General features: G+C 38.5%; 1 protein-coding gene across 5 annotated transcripts in view; it reads right to left on the bottom strand.

Moving 5' to 3' along the window:
* MAP4K3 (mitogen-activated protein kinase kinase kinase kinase 3) overlaps positions 1-19303 on the bottom strand; it is a 79701-nt gene that overhangs the window by 40873 nt on the left and 19525 nt on the right. For 3 of the 5 annotated variants that reach the window (XM_084285323.1, XM_084285320.1, XM_084285321.1), the window contains exons 5-15: positions 17293-17348; positions 15055-15102; positions 12820-12862; positions 12229-12301; positions 9603-9734; positions 9247-9309; positions 9082-9163; positions 8864-8974; positions 3775-3850; positions 2750-2808; positions 200-262 (exon numbers count right to left, since the gene is read on the bottom strand). In XM_084285323.1, the coding sequence (XP_084141449.1) occupies positions 200-262; positions 2750-2808; positions 3775-3850; positions 8864-8974; positions 9082-9163; positions 9247-9309; positions 9603-9734; positions 12229-12301; positions 12820-12862; positions 15055-15102; positions 17293-17348 (806 nt within the window). The remainder of the gene's footprint in view (positions 1-199; positions 263-2749; positions 2809-3774; positions 3851-8863; positions 8975-9081; positions 9164-9246; positions 9310-9602; positions 9735-12228; positions 12302-12819; positions 12863-15054; positions 15103-17292; positions 17349-19303) is intronic. The other 2 variants (XM_084285324.1, XM_084285322.1) reach the window with 1 other exon arrangement.

Raw genomic sequence — 19303 nt, 5'->3', positions numbered from 1 at the left:
GGTTAAACACTTTCAGTACTGCACATTGTAAGAATTCCATCCTATGTTACAGAAACATTCATATAGAATAATCCTTGCACCAAATGGCTTTTACACAGATGAGAACACCACTACAACAACAGCACAGAACATGAGCTTTGGAAAAGGAAAACAAAGACAAAACCAACACTGACAAAGAAAGGCATAAGATGAAAAATACCAGGTTAGATCTTGCAGTGTAGTATATATCCTCTGAATTGTCCAAAAAATCGCTACTGTCAGGCTGTTCATTAGATAGAGATCAAGAAACTCAAGTTATTTACATTGTGACTGAAAGCCAGGGATAGATAAAGGGAAATTTTCTCGCTAAAAAGAAAAAAAGAGTTGTTAGTTGAAGCTCAAACCATGTTAAAACAGTTCAGGCAGGAGGGGGGAACACAGCTAAGGGTATTGTCACATCACCAAATGCTACTGAATCACACCAAAATGACGACTTATTGTTCATCACCTGAGCTGTGGTAATGGGTGACAACCTGCCTCAGTAAGAGGCATGTGTGTACCAGCATAAAATATGAGGGCATCACCAACAATAAATCATCATTCAGCAGTGGTCCAGTCCCTTGGCTTGTGTGCTCATACCCCTTCAGTAAATTCGCATGGAGTTTAAACAAGCTTTAGTGAGACAAAAGCAAAAGGGTCAGGAGAACTGCTTTAACACAAATAGATTCACATTATTGTTGGAAAAAGAGAGCGCATCTCTTGCTCCTGTTTCCAAGTCTCTCCCCCAGAGGGTGTAGATTATTACAAGTTTCTCCTCTAGCCTGCTTTGTACGAAGGCTCTTTTGCTAGAGCAGCCATTCCTTGAAAATGCCAATTGCAATTGCCCATTTGTTCCATGGCTGGTTTCTAACAACAAAATGTATTTTTTCTTTTGTCTCTAGACCCAGCATCATCACTTGGAAAATGACAGTTATGCTTCTCTCTTGGCTAACAGCAGCTGTAAGAATTAATACGACTCCTCTAATTCAGTCTACGCTGGCATATGTTACAGAAACAGCTACCACAGATCCAAATACTTCATGTAAGCAGTTACCTTTGCCTACAGAACTATCTATCTTGCTTGCATTTTTAGGTATGTCACAGTAATCCTGTGACAAACTGATGATTGTTTCGTTCTTTCCCATTCATGCTCACACTGAAAACAAACTCAAATAATTAGACCAGCACTACAGAAAAAAAAACACAACTCCTGCCAGGTAATCAAAAAGAATATATTAATCTTTTAAAGGTGAAAATTACTTAAGATGTCCTAAAGCAAAGGATTTTTATATCCTGAAAGGACAAGTCATGTCTGTATGCTTTGTTCTGTTATGGGCAGAGGGGCAGTTAATTTCTGTCTTGAGAAAGATCCATAAAAGCAGTTACAGATCTTTGTAGAGAGAGAAGGCAAGTTCTTTGGACAGGTTTGAAATATGCAAACTCTCAGAGGAATACATAATACTAAAATATTTCCTTATCAGTAGAATTAATCTGGATAGTTCAAGTCCCTTCTTGTAGCAGAAAGAGCTTCTAAGATTCTGAAGTGCAAAGGTCCTGATTGCTAACACACGCTGTGGGAAAAGGCCCAATTTCTCTTTTCCAAGCATACCTGCCAAAGAAGAGCTTTCAGAAGTCATGCCTCAACCCCCTGCAGAAAATCTCTCTCTCTCTCTGCAGCTTAGCAACTCAGGTTCCTAAGGTACAATGAAAAATACCTCCCTGCCCCAGTGAAGCTGTCCAGCTGACTAGTTGGTTTGTACAGTGAATGACTGATAAAATCAAAATGAAAGAAACTATTTTAAAACTTGAGCTTCTCCACCCACATCTTTTGGCAACTATGATTCTATATATATAAAATTCTTAAAAAGTAAAAAGCATCATACTTTGAATTACATGATGCCACCAATTTTCTTCACAATCCAGACAATGCAGAACAGAAACAAAGTCCTGATAATGTGGAATTAGTTCAGAAATGATTCTGAGGTAGCTGCTGAGTTGATGGTAGAAACACTGACCTTCCCAGGAATGGGAAGAAACTGCCCAAGTGCACAGATGTGGAAAGCAACAGCCTCCATCACAGAAGTTACTGCAGTGGCGTGTGACAGACAGCACAGACACCTTTTCCCCCACTGCCTGAGTTCTCGTAGCCCTTTCTTGTACTGATGGACCCATAGGAGGAAAATATCAGTACTATATCGTCACTCAATACACCAACTGCCAGACTCCGTGTGGCTCAGGTGTGATTCAGGGCTACAAGAAGTTTGTTTGCATGGGAAAATAAACCTCCCCCCAAAAATCCATTTTCAAACGCATCATGCTTCTTCCCAGGCTCTCAATTTTATGATTATTTCCAATAGCAATCATTGTCAATATGAGCATGGGGGAGAGAAGCATTTGAGTACACACACAGCAACTCTACAATTAGAACTGTAACTCTAAGTAAAGGGAATGATATACTTGGCAATGAGGTATAAAGGATAGAGGAAAACCACAAAGAGCTGTTGCTTAGCACATACATCAAACCTGAAAAAAACCACAAAGAAGGGGGTCTTGATGCATACAGTCTAATGACACTGAATTATTAGGACCGATATGTTCCCCCTTGTTGGAAGAATTACTACTGATTTTAGTAGTGCTAAGGAAGTGTGCTATGCATCTTTTATTTCCCCTCCTCCACTGATATTTGCAGGGAATGATGTATTGTGCATTGTACACGCTGCTTGTTACTCACAAATTCATGATGTGGCTCTGTTTCTTTCCTCAAGGGTGGATCAAATTTTACTTGACCAACTAAAGAAGAGAAAAGGAAAACAACAACTTAAGTTAAGCAGCAATTAGACAAAATTTTCCTCCAAAGGTTAACACATGTAATAAATCCGGTTTAATGACTGTATTCTATGCTCACTGATGGAAACTTTTGACACATGCTACTATTCTATCACAGAAGGCAGCAAAATCATCGTTTACCCTACCTAATTGCTCTACAATCTGGAAAAGGATTCAGTGAATAGGGAGGGCATCAAAGTACCCTCTTTAAAGGTCTAGTACAGCTGTAGCTTATAAAAACATCTATTATGTGAATTTACTTTTGGATGTGTTATTATGGGAGACTCATTAGGACTAAAGAGCCTTGAATGAAGTTCGGAGAAAACTAATCACACCTTCTCAGAGCTCTTCGGCAGGTCTAAGACATCTCCCCTCTATTTTAGTTAAAGAAAACTGAAGCTGCAAGAAAATGCTATGATTTAATTCAAGCAAAGGAATGACTAAAACTTGGGGATTTGGGAGTGGAGTGATTCTAATGGCTGGTGATCAACCTTCTCCTTTCCCAATTTTCATATATCTGTTTCAATTCAAAAGCAAACATGACAAATACACTAAATTAAGGAAGAAAAAGCTTTCCTTGCCATTCTGGTACCCAGCACAATCTGGCATCACTCTCAATATCCTTGCCCAAGTGAGATATGGGGCTATACCAACCAGCAATCAGAAGATCTCAGGCTGTGTACTGTTCAATTAAGATGAAGCAATAGTAAGATTTACTGAAGTGCTGACAAAGTGTGTATTCAAGTATTTTAGACACATTTATTACACTGTTTCACCTGCAGATACATTCTGGAAGTGAAAGTTTTTATTTTGCTGCATACCAATAAAAATGTTTCTATGTGTCAAATACCCAGAATACTAGTTGAAATTGTAAGAGAATATTAATGATTAATTTAAGAACATATAATGTTGTCATTTATACATGCTTACAGTTTATTTCAGAGCGTGTCTTTTCTTCTCTCACATTTCTACTCGTTGAATGAATTCTATGAGGCACCACAAGAGGCTGGAAGAAAAAAATAATACTTGAATATCCACGTATACTCATTTAAAACACGGTATTCTGATATGGTATGGTATTTTTTTAGCATATTTCTTTAGCATAATATCAAAAGGAAATCAAGCAGAAGCTAAAAATAAAGATTCCCTTTTTTTGTACATTAAAGTTAGAAATATTTATTTAAAGTTAGAATTATTTAGCTACAGTGTCTCCACATTTCTCTGAGAATGTCATCAAGTTCAGAGTAAGGGTTTTTAAACTCTGGATTTGAGCAAATGAAGATAACACTGGCTATGATTCACTTTTGCTCGTGTAACATTTCTTTTCTGTGCCTTTCGGTTTAATAGTATTGGTAGCATCCAAAATAAGCAGCAGTACTAACTCAGTCTTAGCAGCAGATTTTCCTTTGTTCAGACAACCATATTTTCCCAGTTTTTAATCTAAACCGATTTCTAAAACATCATCAGTTAGTTTCTTTCAATAGATGACAAGTTAGCCTGAGGTTTTCAGAGCTGAACAGAAGAGACAATATCCCTGGTACCACACAGCAAGTTCCTTGTGTTGTATGGCAAGAGCGATGCCATCATTTCTAGAAATTCACCTTCATATGTATGGGCCATCTCTATTTTTCCCTGGATTTCCATTTACTTCTGTACCAGATGAAGCATCATGAACTTTAAGACGTAGCTTTCTTTTCCTTGATCCTGTTGGAGTTTTGCTTTTCCTTCCTATCTACTACTGCAGGTTTTCTAAGAAACCATAAGACAAGGTTTCTTAGCAAGAATACAAGACCAACTGACTGATGTGTACAATGAGGCCCCAAAATCAGCAACAGAAATCCTAATTGTGTTTTCAGTATGTCCTCTGTTATGAAATCTTACTCTCAAAAAAAAAATATTTAAACTTTCTCCCAAGTAATCTGTGAAAATTGTATGTTTGCCATGTTCCTGTCTTGAACATATGGCAGCAAGACAATTTTTAATGAAGGCAATATGACACAGTAGTGTCAGAAATTTGACATGCTTGTAAGTTAAGTTTGCATCATTTTACTCATCATTAAGTTTGCTTTTACTCATCATTCCCTGGCAACTTCTGACTATGAAGGGATGACAATTAGAGAAATTTAACTGGTATAATACCACAAGAAGTCACAAATGCTCTGCAACTCTGTTTAACCCTCAAGTATTATCTGAAAGCTTTATTCCCATCCTCTTTGCGTCAAAGACAACTGCCTTGCTTTATATTACAAGCCAAACATACGTACAGAGGGCTTCACCTCACTTCTATGCTTGCTTCGGTCTTTTTTTAAACTGGATATGCTTCAAAACTGTGGGTGCACGAGAGAAAATGCATCTCACAGTGAGGCTTGCATTTTTGGAGCTTGTGACAATCCTCCTCTTCTGCAGTTCTGGTTTGCCTATTTTGCATTCTTTTGAGCTTTAAAAAATTGCTTTCTAGATACCTCAGGATGCAGTTCAAGGTTTAACCTTTTTTTCCACTTGAATATTTCAAACACTAAGCACTGAAAGGTTGCTTACGTCTAGTCCTTGGTTGAGAGGCACTGCCCACCTGCACAGGGTGTGTGCACATTTGCGATGCCAGCATCAGGAGGCAGGTTTAGAGCGGGTAGAAAGCATTTTTGCCTTCGCAGCATTATTTTCGAAGTTCCCTGTATCCTGCCACAGATGTTCACAGATATTCACACTGTACTACGTGCAGAACCCGCCCTCACACTTCCTTTTCCTCGGCTAACAGAATTACTGGAAGTAGTCAAATCCTCATCGCTCTGTCAGAGGACAGCGTCTGCAATTCACCTTGAAAGACCTATGCTGACAACTAAACAACAGAAGCAGCTGACACCCAAATTGTGCCCGAGGACAACGAAATGTAGGTTAACTTGCCAACACAAAATGCCATTTGGGCACAAGGTTAAGCATGGTACAGATCTCACAAACAATCTCATCCCCAAAACATACAGGGTGCTAAGACTCAGGCGTAATAAAGAGGATCAAAGGGAACAGGCAGTTGCCAGCAGCTACAATACCTTATTCATAAGGGAGTCCCAAATGGAAATTGTCTTGGAATCAGAAACCCACTGAGGTGCTGCTCTGTTAGTTGGAGTGAGGAAAACATAAATGCCACAGTCACAGGTATTGCTGCCAAACAAATACTGTCTGTATCCACGGGAGACCTTTCTGATTACATCCAAACAACCTGATTGCATTTCCCCACACACGCTGTTTCATCTTTACGACAACACTCCAGACTATCCTACCCAAACAGTAACAAATAGCACTCCCATAAAACCTCCAAGGGCCAGGTGAAGGGCTAACATCAGTGGGTAGCAGCCTGCCTTCAAAAACCACAGCTAGCTAGAAAAGCTCCCGTGCCTCCAAAAGCCAACAAAAACCGAAGTGACCGACTACCACACACACAAAAACAAACCACAGTGCAGATCTAATGTTCAAGATCCTCCCCAGAGTTGTTTGTACCATGCTATGTTGCTTCTTTTAATTTTTGGTGGATGCATTCGGGTGTCTGCTACTAGTAAAGGAGTGGTCATTCCCCAGGTTCAGGTGAACATCCCCATCCAGCCTGTGAACAGATAGGTCTTGGAGTGTGTTCAACCATGTATAAGAGGAATACGGAAGTTTCTTACCCTCTTTGGGAATGACTGCAGTGTCAACCACAACTTTTATCTGTGACAGGATACCTGATATACAGACCTTGTTCAAGATGCATCAGATAATTTATCATCTGCTTTATGTGCAGAGGCAGATCCTACACTCATTTATTTTTTAAGGAAACATTTTCCCAAGTGTCCCTATCAATCTCATTTTGCAGGCTGATTAAAAGCCTTGCTGGAAAGTATTCTGGTAATGAGGTTTGGGCAGACATTAGAAGTGACATCTAAGTTGTCTATTTGATGAAGATGATTCAACGCCAAAGGTAATGGTATTTGAAGCCCACTGAACAGACCAAGGCCACGTGATGAATGCAGGGAACTGGATTATGTCTAGCTGTGAAGTCCATGAACACAACAAAAACCCCACATAAGCCTCGTAAAGGTGAACAACAAATGAACTTGCATCCAAAAGAATAAACTGAGAAGACATTCAAGACAACTTGCTCATCCCCTCAATACTGTCAACCCTTACAGCTCCTTTACAAATGCTGAAAATATGCATTTTTCTCTGATCACTGTTGTGAGACTGTTTTTATTTTATTTTCTCCCCAGACAAGGCATAACTTTCTCCTGATACCAGGCTTTATGATGGGATAACTGACAAGTGATATACATTGGACAAGTGAAGAGACTTCTTAAAGGTAAACCAGAATGGACATAAGAACGAATACTATTTTGAAAGCCACAGATAACTGTCACTAAAATGTGTGCTGAAGTGACTCCACACAGAAAGAGAAGAGAGGTTCTCCAGCTGAGTGGCCCAGAATAAAGACACATTCTTACTGGAAAATATGTAAAAGTGACACGGGGAAATGGCACATCAATGATTCAGTACAATTTCCAGGAAAGCTACTCTGTGCAAGCTAGTCTGACCCAAACACTTACCTAACATAAAGCACACTGAAAACAGCTATCTTACTTCTTATGACAGCTTATGAAAGTCTTGTTTTTCTGGTTTCTACAGAAATACTACTTTATGGGGGCCTCCTAGTTGTCTACCATCACTGAACAGACAGTAAGATAAAAACACCATCTGATCCTCACAACTTATGGTAAAGAGCAAAACCAAGTTCCTCAGTGCTGTCTCCTGACGGAGACGTAAGAAATCAGAAACTTTTCTCTTGGGAGAGTCAAACACATTAAGGGTTTTCTTGCATGTTTAAATTAAATAAATTAAATAAAATTTAGTTAGATTTATTTTACACAGCTTGACTACTTGGAATTGCTTTTAAGAGTACTGACTATGCAATCTTTATGCCTTCCTCTCCTTCCCCACTTAAACATTGCACTCCACAATAAAAAACAGATTTTAGTTTCGCTTCTTTCCAGATATTTATTTCAACTTCTAAGGAAGGAAGAAGCAGATTCAGTGCATGTCAACTTGTCTTTGATTCTACAGAAACTACAAAACCTCATTTAACTTTCAAAATCTGAAAGTGAGTATCTTAAAGTAGATGCTTTTTTAGGCCTATATTCATTTGAAGACATTTTTAGACTAGTTTATCCCTATTTAAAAAAAAATACGCAATACACACAAAGCACAAAAATATGCAATAAATGAGTCGATTTGTGCCTAAAGGATTTCTTTTCCCCTTAAGAGGTAATTACTTAAGGAACTGTGTACATCTGGGAAGTCTTCACTAAGATACAATTAAGTATGTTGACAGGATGCAATAACAAAATATGTCTTCTCTTAAGAATCACTTCAGTCCTGTGCTGTTTATCACCTTACATAAGCATGATATTTTTAACCTGCTGTTAAAGCAGAAAACCAGACTTTGAATTTGATAAAATCGTGAGGGAAATCAAGTCTTGTATTCTAAGATAGAAAATAAAACCTGCAAGAAACACAGCAAAACAGTTGACAAAAACAACTACAGAATCATTATTCTAGTAGGAAAGTTGCTGAGACAGGAGATTAAAAGCAAAGAAACAAGTTATATATGGATATAAAGTGATTTTATGAATGCGTTCTTTGCAGATAAAGACATTTTCATGAAGAAATAGAAAGCAGGGTGCACGATAATGCAGGACTGGAGGAGCCCACATTTACTTTTGCACCATAAAATGCAGAAGGACAACAAATAAAATTAAAATGTTTACATCTTTCTTTCATCTTCCCTCCCTCAAACACAATGAATTTTGGTAAGGATCTGGTAAGCATCACAAGTCTACACATGGAACAAGAGAATAAACTGAAGTGAACAAAACCCTGCAGACCATTCTGAGATCACATTTCTGTGGCTCAACAAAAAATAATTAAGTATCTAATCAATTAGTTTTGTTGGCAAACAAAAACTCAAGCTGATTCTATGGTTAAAACGTATTCCTACCTCAGGATCATCATCATCAAAGTCATGGTAAGTGGAATGATCAGGATTATTCATTTTATCCAAAAGTTCAATAGCAAGACTTCTATTTAGTGGCTGAGTAACAAAAGGATGCTGAAAGACAGAAGGAAAAAACACATTAAAATACTAATCAGTCATAATAAACACATTTTAATTTTATAACTTCAAAAACAAATTAAAAAAAATCACACAAATTTTACCTGTAGTAACTTTTCAGCTGTAGGCCTTTTTTTAGGATTTTTTGTAAGTGCCATTTTCACAAAGTGATGGAAACTATTGGACCTGTAAAATGAAATGGTAAACATTAGAATCATGTATTTTGCTGGACAATGGATTCTAATCTACTGAAATGTTGAAGTGCTTACCATTTCATTTTGTCCTTTAATTTAGGAGGCTGGAAGTTGCTTTTCGTCATTAGAAAAAGTGCTCTGAAAAAAAAAGACAGTATTTCTCTGGTTTACATTGTGAGATGGATACACACACGCATGCACATGAGACAGATTAGTAAATACATCATTTTGTTGGCAGTAAGAAGCCCATCAGTTTAAGAGATGCTACCAGGACACCACCACATATTTACGCACCAAAAAGAGTTCTTAGGACTGCTACAACCCAACATCTTTGCAGTAGCCCCAAACACCAGAAGCACACACAGCCAGCTTATCTAAACAGATCATTTATAAAGCTGCATTTATACACCGAGCTTTAACCCCTTGCTAACCTCATTGGATGTAGGTCAAACATTGGAGGCTGAAGTTCAGCAAGCTCTATAGCAGTTATTCCAACTGCCCACAGATCACAGAGTTGGTTATAGCCACCTTTTCTTTCCACTGCAGCAACTTCTGGTGCCATCCTAAATGAGGGAAGATGTCTTGGTTTAGATACACTTTCCATCACAAATTAAACATTCTGTATGCAGCAGCATGTTTTTTATATCCCCATAGATCTTATTTAATACACAGCATATATATATTTGTCTGTGTATGTATATATACATGCATGCATGTACGTGTAAAGGTACATCATACATACATTTCTTGATTTTGAACTTCTAAATTTTAACCTGTAGTCCACAAAACTATGTCAAGTTTTTCCCTAGTTCCTTTTTTCCAAATGAATAAACACCGTGGTACTTGTTTATTCATCTGAAAGTAGTGATAGGCAAACAATTCCCACATTAGGATCCCTCCCTCATTGTAGCAATGATTCAGTTTTCCTCTATTATCTTCCAGGAAGGAAGTGGATGAAAACATTCTTGTGCAGGAGCACAGGGAACTACCAGTGGACAACCAAACTAGAATAAAATCCAAACACCACCCAAATATACACATGGCCCAGAAAGTAATCACATGACTTCGAAGAGAAAAACTAACTAGAAATGCAATGAAGAAGAGAAGCTTTCTTCTCTCCTAAAAGCATAAAGCCTGAAGACTTATTGTCAGTTCTGCAGAACTTCTTGTTTGTAAAACCTGCTTTGCTGTTATGTCAAAGGAACTCATTTAAGTCTACAAAGCAGATTCAGATCTTCAGGGGGAAAAATTTTACAAGCATAATCAACACAAATAAGAATACCTAAATAAAACAATTCTCTAGGAATTGTGGCATGCTTTGGATTGCCAAAGCAAACTATGGATCTGATTGATATAGCCATATCGGATGTCAAGTGTTGAAGTTTTTAAGCTTTGAACTTCATTAGCCCAAATCACCTGGAAAGGACCAATGGAATAAGAAATGCAACACAACACAGATAAGACAGAAGAATGTCACTTACTGAGTGCTACAGTAAAGCAGCAGACAGCATTACTTAAGAGACATTTCAAATGATGTAATATTTAAAACACAGGCGTGTTTTTAACTGCAGATTTGAAGGCAACATCAGATTTTTGTGGTACGATTTATTTCATGGTTGGCCTAAACTATATCTACATATACTTCCATTAGAGTTCATTAAAAAAATAATCAAAAAAGGAAGATACTAAAGAAGGAGTTAGCAGTGCAGAGGGGAAACATTAACTTTACAAAGACATGTATGAGAAGGAACACAAGGGTAAATAGTGGGATTACTAGAACTGAAGACACTGCACAGCAGTTTTGCCTTTCATTTCTCTCCCATCCCACCATGGTGCCCTTTTCTGCCCATACCTCTAACGATTGCTCAAATCTTCACACTGCTTACAGATAAATCTTCTCCACAGCCTCAAGCTTTGCTTCCTCGCTTCTACTCCCCAAATCTGAGATGACTTCCAAAGACAAACTGGTGCTTTTCGTCAGTATTTAACCATGTAATGCTTTCATAGTTATTGTTTAAGGTTATGGCGTGTCACTTGAGAAGCATGGCCCAGTTTGGAAGTTTCACAGCGATACAGGTCAGGACTGAAGTCACCCCAGACATCTCAGTCAGGAAACAGAGCCACAGTGCAATTACACAATCATGACCAATGGGTGTTTGCACTGCTTAGGAAGGGAAGTGAATCTGTGCCTTGGCGTGACTTATGCTACAAAAAAATGCTAAAAATGCTGTGCTTGAGTCTATTTCAAGACTGCATACTTGAATGTAGCTTTTTTTTTTGTACATACATTTTTCTCATAAATACTATGCTGTCACACAATAGAACTTGCAATATCTGTCTAGGAAATGTACAGAAGTGAGATTTTACAGGGAAGAACGTGCATCGTTTACTTCAAGGCAAAAAGGGAACCACATCCAGTACAAAGAGAGAAAGAAAAAAAAAGGAAAAACCTTAACTTTAGGAGAAGATAAATTATGCAAACTAGTTGACTGAGGAAAGAACAGTACAGACTGAACTCAAACTTAAGTTTCTTTTCTATCATTTTTTGTTGTGGTGGTGTTTTGCTTTGTTTTTTGACTGATATGCCTAAAAATAAACAAACAGAAGTCTTAGAGAAAACATTTCACAAGTGGCAAAAGAATCTGCAGAGACAAACAAATGAAACTCATTACCAGCTGAAGAGTTGCAGGAAAAAAACAGGTCTGGCATAAAAGGGAAGTAACCCAAGACACCAAAATGGATATTGGGGAAGAAAAAAATTTAAGATCAGAGTTAAAAACAAGACCGCAGACAGATTTAAAATCAGACTAAACTAAGATCCACTGGTCAATAGTAACAGCAGAACACAGACAATATTTAAGTTTTTCAAGGTATTTGAATGTTTTTTTTCTGATGCTCAGCTAATTCAGGATGTAGCACAAAACCAGACACGATTCCATGAAAATCAGAGAGCCTTTAGTGATTAGTCAGAAAGACATAGCATGCTTTTAACATAAGATTTTCAATAGTATTATGTTCATTACTATTATATTAACAAGCAATTAAAAACATAGTTACCAATACGGGGTGCCAATAAATGATTTCCTTTTGGCAATTGTAGCTGTTATCTGCGCAGATACTCCAAAATCCGCTATATAAAAATAAGAACAAAGAGTTAATAACTGATCTGATGCAATTCACTGTTTATGACCATGACAGTTTGGTTTCTTCACTTTTAAGAGTTTGCTAAACATACCGGAAATATTTAACAAAAAAAATAAGTAACAACAGCAATTAATGGAAGCTTGGTGATTCTCAAATTCTTTTGGTCAACCCCTCTTAGTCGCCTAAGAAATATGCAGGCTGCACACAAACACGTTCCTCTTATCAACACAAGGAAGAAAAAGGCTCAGTTTATAAAAGTCCTGGGATTTGATTTTTTACATCTCCCATACAACATCAGAATGTTTCACGTCCGTGTTCCAAAACCACACTCCAATTACTCTGAAGACATTAATATGATGGTGCTGAATGAGATATTATCAGCAAGAGAAAATGAATTCTAACATTCATTAATTCCTTACCTAATTAAACAAAAAGACTGCTTAGACTGCACACAATTTAGACTGCACATACGATTTACAGCTCAACAGATTTTTATTTACTTACCTAACTTTACATGTCCATTATCCGTTAAAAGAATGTTTGCTCCCTTAAAAGAAAAAAGTGCACTTCAATTAAAACATGCAGATTTCCCTGATATTATATTAAAAAAAAATCTTTTTGTGAGATCTAATGGCAAAGAAGGGGTCAAAAGATAAATCAAGAATTGCATGTTCAAGGAAATGTATCTGAAATTATCTACTTGCCATTCTGTGATATAAAGGAACTTAGATGCACAGGGTTTCTCATGAATTTCAAGTTTAGTATTCTCTAGTCTATGGTATTACAAAGTTTCCCATTGTACACGAAGCCCTCTCCAAGAGCAGAATTATGATCATTTGCCTATGCGGATGAATTCTTACTTTCTTTTTTCTATTTACAGTGATTGAAAGGAAATAGGAACTCTAAAGGTCACGGCGGAAGTAATTTGATTTTCTTTTCATATGCAGGGGCTGGGTTTCTCTCATCTGAGAGCCATGATAATTATAGCCTTAAGGACCTCCCTTGATATTCAAGTGTTTTACACAACTATTTCCATCTTTCTGCAGCAGAGATTCTGTTGGTGCTCGATTGTAAGCGCTCACTGCTGTGGGGCTATGTGCACCACTTCAATAATCAGCTCAATAATCAAAACCAACCCCAAGCGGCAGCTGATACCATAAAATTACCACATAAAAAGGACTGTGAACAAACCTGATTGGAAGAAGGAAACCAGTTACAAGCAGAACTGAGCGAAGGTTGGAGATGGCTAAGCAAAGCTGAACAGAGCCACAAATGTCAGTGCTGCCCATAAACCGGGCAGAGAGGCACAGCACATAGGGCTTTCCAAACATCATTTATATACGGGAAGGGGTTTTCACTGGGAAGAAATCAGACCTGCAGTCCTACTCCAGCCACACAACTCATTTTGGCAAATCCTGCACAAGTACAGTAAATGAGCCTTATAAATGGAGCTAGGTAAATAGTGTAACAGCCTGGCTAACATGCTCTTGACCTTGTCCACCTTTCAAGACTAACAGGCCAGATACTCTAAATACATAACTTAACTACTGAGGAAAGCAAACATAACTCAGTAGTCAAGAGATCTGCAGATGAAAATAGTATTTTTCCACGCTCATGGGAACAGCTTGTAAAAAAAAAAAAAAAAAAGCAACAAAAAACCTCACTGTAAGCATTCCAAGTGGTTTTATCAGAACAGTTCTGTTTAGAAATGAATATATATCCACCGCATCCTCATAGGATGAGAAATAATGCTTGGGAAGTATGATGAAAAACTTTCAAGTTTAGTGTCCAAATTAATCTTTCATTTAAAAACGATTTTCACCATTGCTCAAAACCCAAATACTCTCCTGCAGTCAGTGAGAATGCACCTCCAGTTAAAGCTACTATATAAACTGTATCCCTAATTTTCAAAACAAAACAAAACAAAACAAAACAACAACAACAGGGAAAACAACTAAACAACAACAAAAATCACATGCGCAACACAGAGGAGCCCAGCAATTCACTGTCTGATTTCCAGGAGGGAAGCCTGCCAAGTTTAAGCCAGAGACTGTGCAAGGAAGAGTTTAGAAAGGCAAATAGCAGGTAATAAAACTCCAAGGACAAAAAGTCAACAGGAAGTATCAGAAGGAAACTATTACCAGGGAGTATACTAGTATGAGCAAGCTACCATTGATACAGCTCCGTAGAGGTGAAGTTTTAACTAAGTCGGTGCTAAGAGCCCTGATTCATGGTACCCTCTCTAATTTTAGTATGTGAGGGAGGAGACGCAAGTAGTCGGGGCAAGAACCGTGCAGAACGGCAGCCGCTGCCCTGCAATCTGCTCCCCAGAAAAGAGGCAAGAAGCCAAAGCAACAGCTGTTTACTCGCTGGTTCAGCCGGAAGGGTACTTCGAGCTTCTTGGAAAGGTGGGGAGAACACCGAGCCTTTGCTTCTGCACAAAGCACACGCCCAGGGCCAGCTGAACACGTGCCGTTCTGGAGCATGGCTGATGCTGAAACCCTACAGCCCTGGACTAAATGTGTGTGTGGTTCCAGTCGAAAGAACAAACTGTTTCCATGCATATTCAAGTTCTTATTTCTGCTGGGCAAAATATATATATATATGCACACATTACTCTAATAAACAGAAAAACCTTATAAAGACGATTTCCAAAACTGCTGTGTAACCATAAAGACCCTTAAGAGGTGATGGTGTAGGCTACTACAAAAACACACATTCCATTCAGTTTTTACTTACCTTTATGTCTCTGTGCATTTTTCCTTTACTGTGAAGGTAATATAATCCCTGCATAAAATATTTACACAATAAGTTAGTCCAACATTTTTCACTTCATATGCATTTCTTATTTAATCAACAAACGTACTTAGGATCCATTTCAGTCATCTAAATGACTTTCTGTTTGAAGAAAATTCTTTCACTTCAGTCTATCTTAAATGCACTTGCAAATTCAATACACACAGTAGGGTAACAGCTAAACACAGGTTGGACGAAAGAATGCCAGCTACCAGTCTATTGAGAGCCCAATATTTTCTATTCAAAGTTTCCTCCGGACATGTTAACTGTCGCCTTTCTCGACCAAGTTAATTAGTTTTAAATTGCCTAACGCTGCTCTATTCAACAGTCTGCTCACTGGATACCTAATGCAGGGATCTCGTGTATCATTACAGGCTTCAATTAACTCCAGAACCATGCTAGCAGGCAACACCCCAGGGCTAAAACCAGAGTTCAACCCTAATTCATGCATTTCTGCAGGAAGGGAAATTATTGGGCTGTCCTTCTAGGTCTCCATCAGGGCACCAAAGCACTTTAGGACTCAGTGCCTTGATACGGGTTAGAAACTTGAAACGATCTGGAAGAATACTAATGAAGCTGAAACCCTGCAAGAGGATTCAGATGTCATTGTTTTTGACGCTCCAGGCTTATCTTTAAAATTCTCTTCCACAGGGCAAACTGCAGGTAAACATCCGTATGGCTGTGCGGTCATGAACCTCCACAAGGACTACATTTCACTGCAGATAGCCATGTCAGGACAAACTTTGTTTCCCCCCCCCCCAGCTGCTCATGCAAGACATCACATAACGGATTTCAAAAAGAAATGAGAATTGTTTTCAATTATCATCATTTTCATGGATGGTCCTAACTACACCCAAATGGGGCAACACTTGCTTACGTGACTTGGTGCTCAAGACCTTGAAGTATGGACATCATACTTCATCCTAAATATGGACATCATCCATATTATATGGATCCATAAATATATACATCATCCTAAATACAGACATCAAAAGCTAACTTCATGCATTCACATGAAACCCCAGACTCAAGGAAACTGATGGCAAAATCAACACTGGGCCAATGCCGTGGACAGAGGGACTGTATTCTTTGATTTTTCACTAGGAAGAGTGACTGCTAGATCATTAACTACAACAAGATACCAGAAACTATAAACATCATATTTAGTCAGAGTGTGGCGTAAGCATGCAGTTACAGACAACTGTAAAATAAACAAACAAAAAAAAGCATCCATTGATAACACTTAGAAAATAAACACAAAGTAGCACAGTTCCTTCTAATAATCAATTTACACATACTGGCCAAAAGTCTTCCCAAACAATAAAAAATTCACAAATTAAATTCTAGATTATTAAAACACTTCTCCACACTCTGAGAAGAATATGAGGGATTAAAAATTCAAATATCAAAACACTCCCACATGCTAGGTAAGCCAAGGCTTCATTGTAAGAAAAAAAGAAGTCACATCTTCAAAGTCAGCAACCTCTGGCATACTGCAGAGAAATGGTCAGTGGCATGCAAGAGAGCTGGCTCGGGGACAGAGCTATCTTGAGAGAGTGTTTGTGAGAGGCAACAGCTCTCAACCGATGGCATTCAAGAGCTTCGCATTCAGTGGAAGCCAAGAGCTGCTCTCTCACATGGAGAGAAGACACAACAAAAAAAAGCTGGTCCTCATGAAGTTTTAGTGGTGAGCTTAACATTTAATTTAGGAAAGACATATGAAAGCTAGCATGACCACGAGGAGAGGCTAATGACCTTAATTGGAACATCTCAAGTACAAAGGCATTCTTTTTTCCATTTTCTTTTTGGCACAGATCAACGATCAGATATGCAAAACTGGCTTTAAAAGTTTTCCTTCCAGCCTGCAATAACTAGCTTGTATTACAAATATAGACAAATAGACTCCTCCCCCCCACCCCACAGCCCTTAGAAAAAATAACAGCAGAAAGTAGATGTCAATTTTCCCTCAAATCATCCAGGATAATTTGGGGTTATGCAATTATATGAACCAGTTCTGGGCTATAATAAAGGACTTCCTCAGGAGGCTGGGAAAAACGTTAAACGCTCCAAACACTGCACTTCCATGGTATGATGTGCGTTTGGAGCTTCTGCTTCTAGATTTTAATATTTTTACATTAAATGTGAACTGTATACAACCACAAGAGCCTTAGAACACACTACCTGTAGTGTTTCTCTGCTAACATAGGCAATCTGCTGTTCTGAGAGTGGTCCAGTCACTGAAATGGAAAGAAAAAGAATGAATAAAGCTCAAAATCAGATGAGATACTGTCCTTCCCAAACCTCAATTACTTTATATTCACACTGATAGGATCTTACATCAGTAAGATTATCCAAGTGAAAGTGCTTCGGCTTTCCCTCAGATGGAGCATCCCAACTACTACCAGAAGGTTTTTAAAGCTCAAGAAGTGTCTAGCCCTACCGGAATGGAAATGAGTTACTTGGTACATGGATATATCTCAAAGCAACTAGGAGGGGGGAAAAACAAACAGAAGCAGTTATTTGAGCACAACTCTTTCCCTTGCACAAACCCATTGTGTCCAGGACTTCCAACTGAGTGACTCAGAGCTGAGCTCAGGCCCCTTTGCGCTCCACGAAGTTCCTTCCACCCTTTGCAACCTGCTCTCTCCTCCCATCCTTCCTGCTGCTGTGGGACCTGCTCTCTGCTCCTAACCTCCCTGCAGCCACACGACCTCCTCGTCCCTTTTCTGCACGAGCTGCCAGCATTATTGCTCCTGGGCCTGCCACCCTGGGCACCTCCTCACACTCCTCTGAGGAGTCTCTGCAGCTTTCCAAGAGTCTTCCTCTCCTCCATAGTTCACCTTCACTCAACTCTCTTAAATGAAAACAATTACATTTGGAATAAATACATAAACCAAACACTGAACCACAAGCAAGGAACAGCCTATGACTGTCCCCAGTCACCAGACTTTGATCCCAAAATTACAAGGTTTTATGACCAGAACAGCAGTCCTCACTATTTTCTCTGCAAAATCCAAGAAGCTTGCAAACAGAAAAGTTGGACGGGGTTTTGCAAAGGAGCTGGGAGTTAAAAATTAAGTAAGATTTAAGCACCTAACTACTTAGCTTCTTCAAAACCCATGTTTATTTTGAGAAACTGAAGGCTAATTAAATTAAATTGCTTATTTTACTTGAGATTTAATTGGTCCAATTGGAATAAAAAATTGGAACATGATTAAGATCGGAAAAGAACCTTTCACTCTAGCTACTAGCAAAGAAGCCAAAAAATCAGCTGCAATAGGAAATGGCTCCTGTAGGACATCTGCTCAGGCATTTAAGCAACATGAGCTCATTTCCTACTCTACAGGTGTTCCACAAAACAAAGCCTATCAGGCACGGTGCTCTGATGTTGATCACTGGTGAAGATATCAGGAATCAACAAGGCCACACTCAAACGACAGCACCATGAACGCAGTGTGAATTTGTGAATTGGTGTCTCGTTAACTGCACCCAAGTTAAACGTAAAAACACGTGCAAGCTGTTTATGCACGAGAAGGATGTGAAGAACCTAACATAGAAAATCTTCACGATGTAGAATCTGGATGGATTTCCTGCCTGAAAAACATCACCTGAAAACCACAGGAGCCAATACTTGTTTGTGACACAGTCTTTTCCTAAACAAGTCCTATTGCCAGGGCAATAAAAATCCCTTAGAACTGATTTTGTCTCTTGAAAACCAGCAATCAGCTGGTCTTGACTTCATGCAATAGATTTACACACACTCCTTGTTTCTCTGACCACTCATAAGCCTAAAGCAAATATCTAGGTCACTTCTGCTTCTCACAGGTCATGCGTAAAAAAGGCCCTTTTGGCAATACCGCAATACAAACATACATAAGGTCAAAAGGACAAGAGCATCCATGTTCATCAATCCATTTATCTAAGTATCTGTAGGCAGCGGTATTGATTATATTAAAGCAAAGTTCAAAAGCTCAAACCCAAAACAGCTATGAAGTAAGGCAGCGCACTGGGATACAAGCTTTTTTTTTAAAAAAAACTATACAACAGTGTCTAATTTTACAGTCTTAGAAAAGTAGTGATTGGTATATGATCTGATGAAGGAAGGAAGGAACTTCTGTTGCTCAAAAAATCCACCCCACTATAGCTCATTGTGTTTCATAAAAACAACCAATTACGTAAATACCCAAGTAAG

Source organism: Netta rufina, assembly GCF_964035555.1.
Source record: "Netta rufina genome assembly, chromosome: 3".
In the NCBI taxonomy this organism is placed as follows: Eukaryota; Metazoa; Chordata; class Aves; order Anseriformes; family Anatidae; genus Netta; species Netta rufina.
Note: the sequence above shows the minus strand (reverse complement) of the source record. Positions and strands in the feature narration are given on the sequence as shown.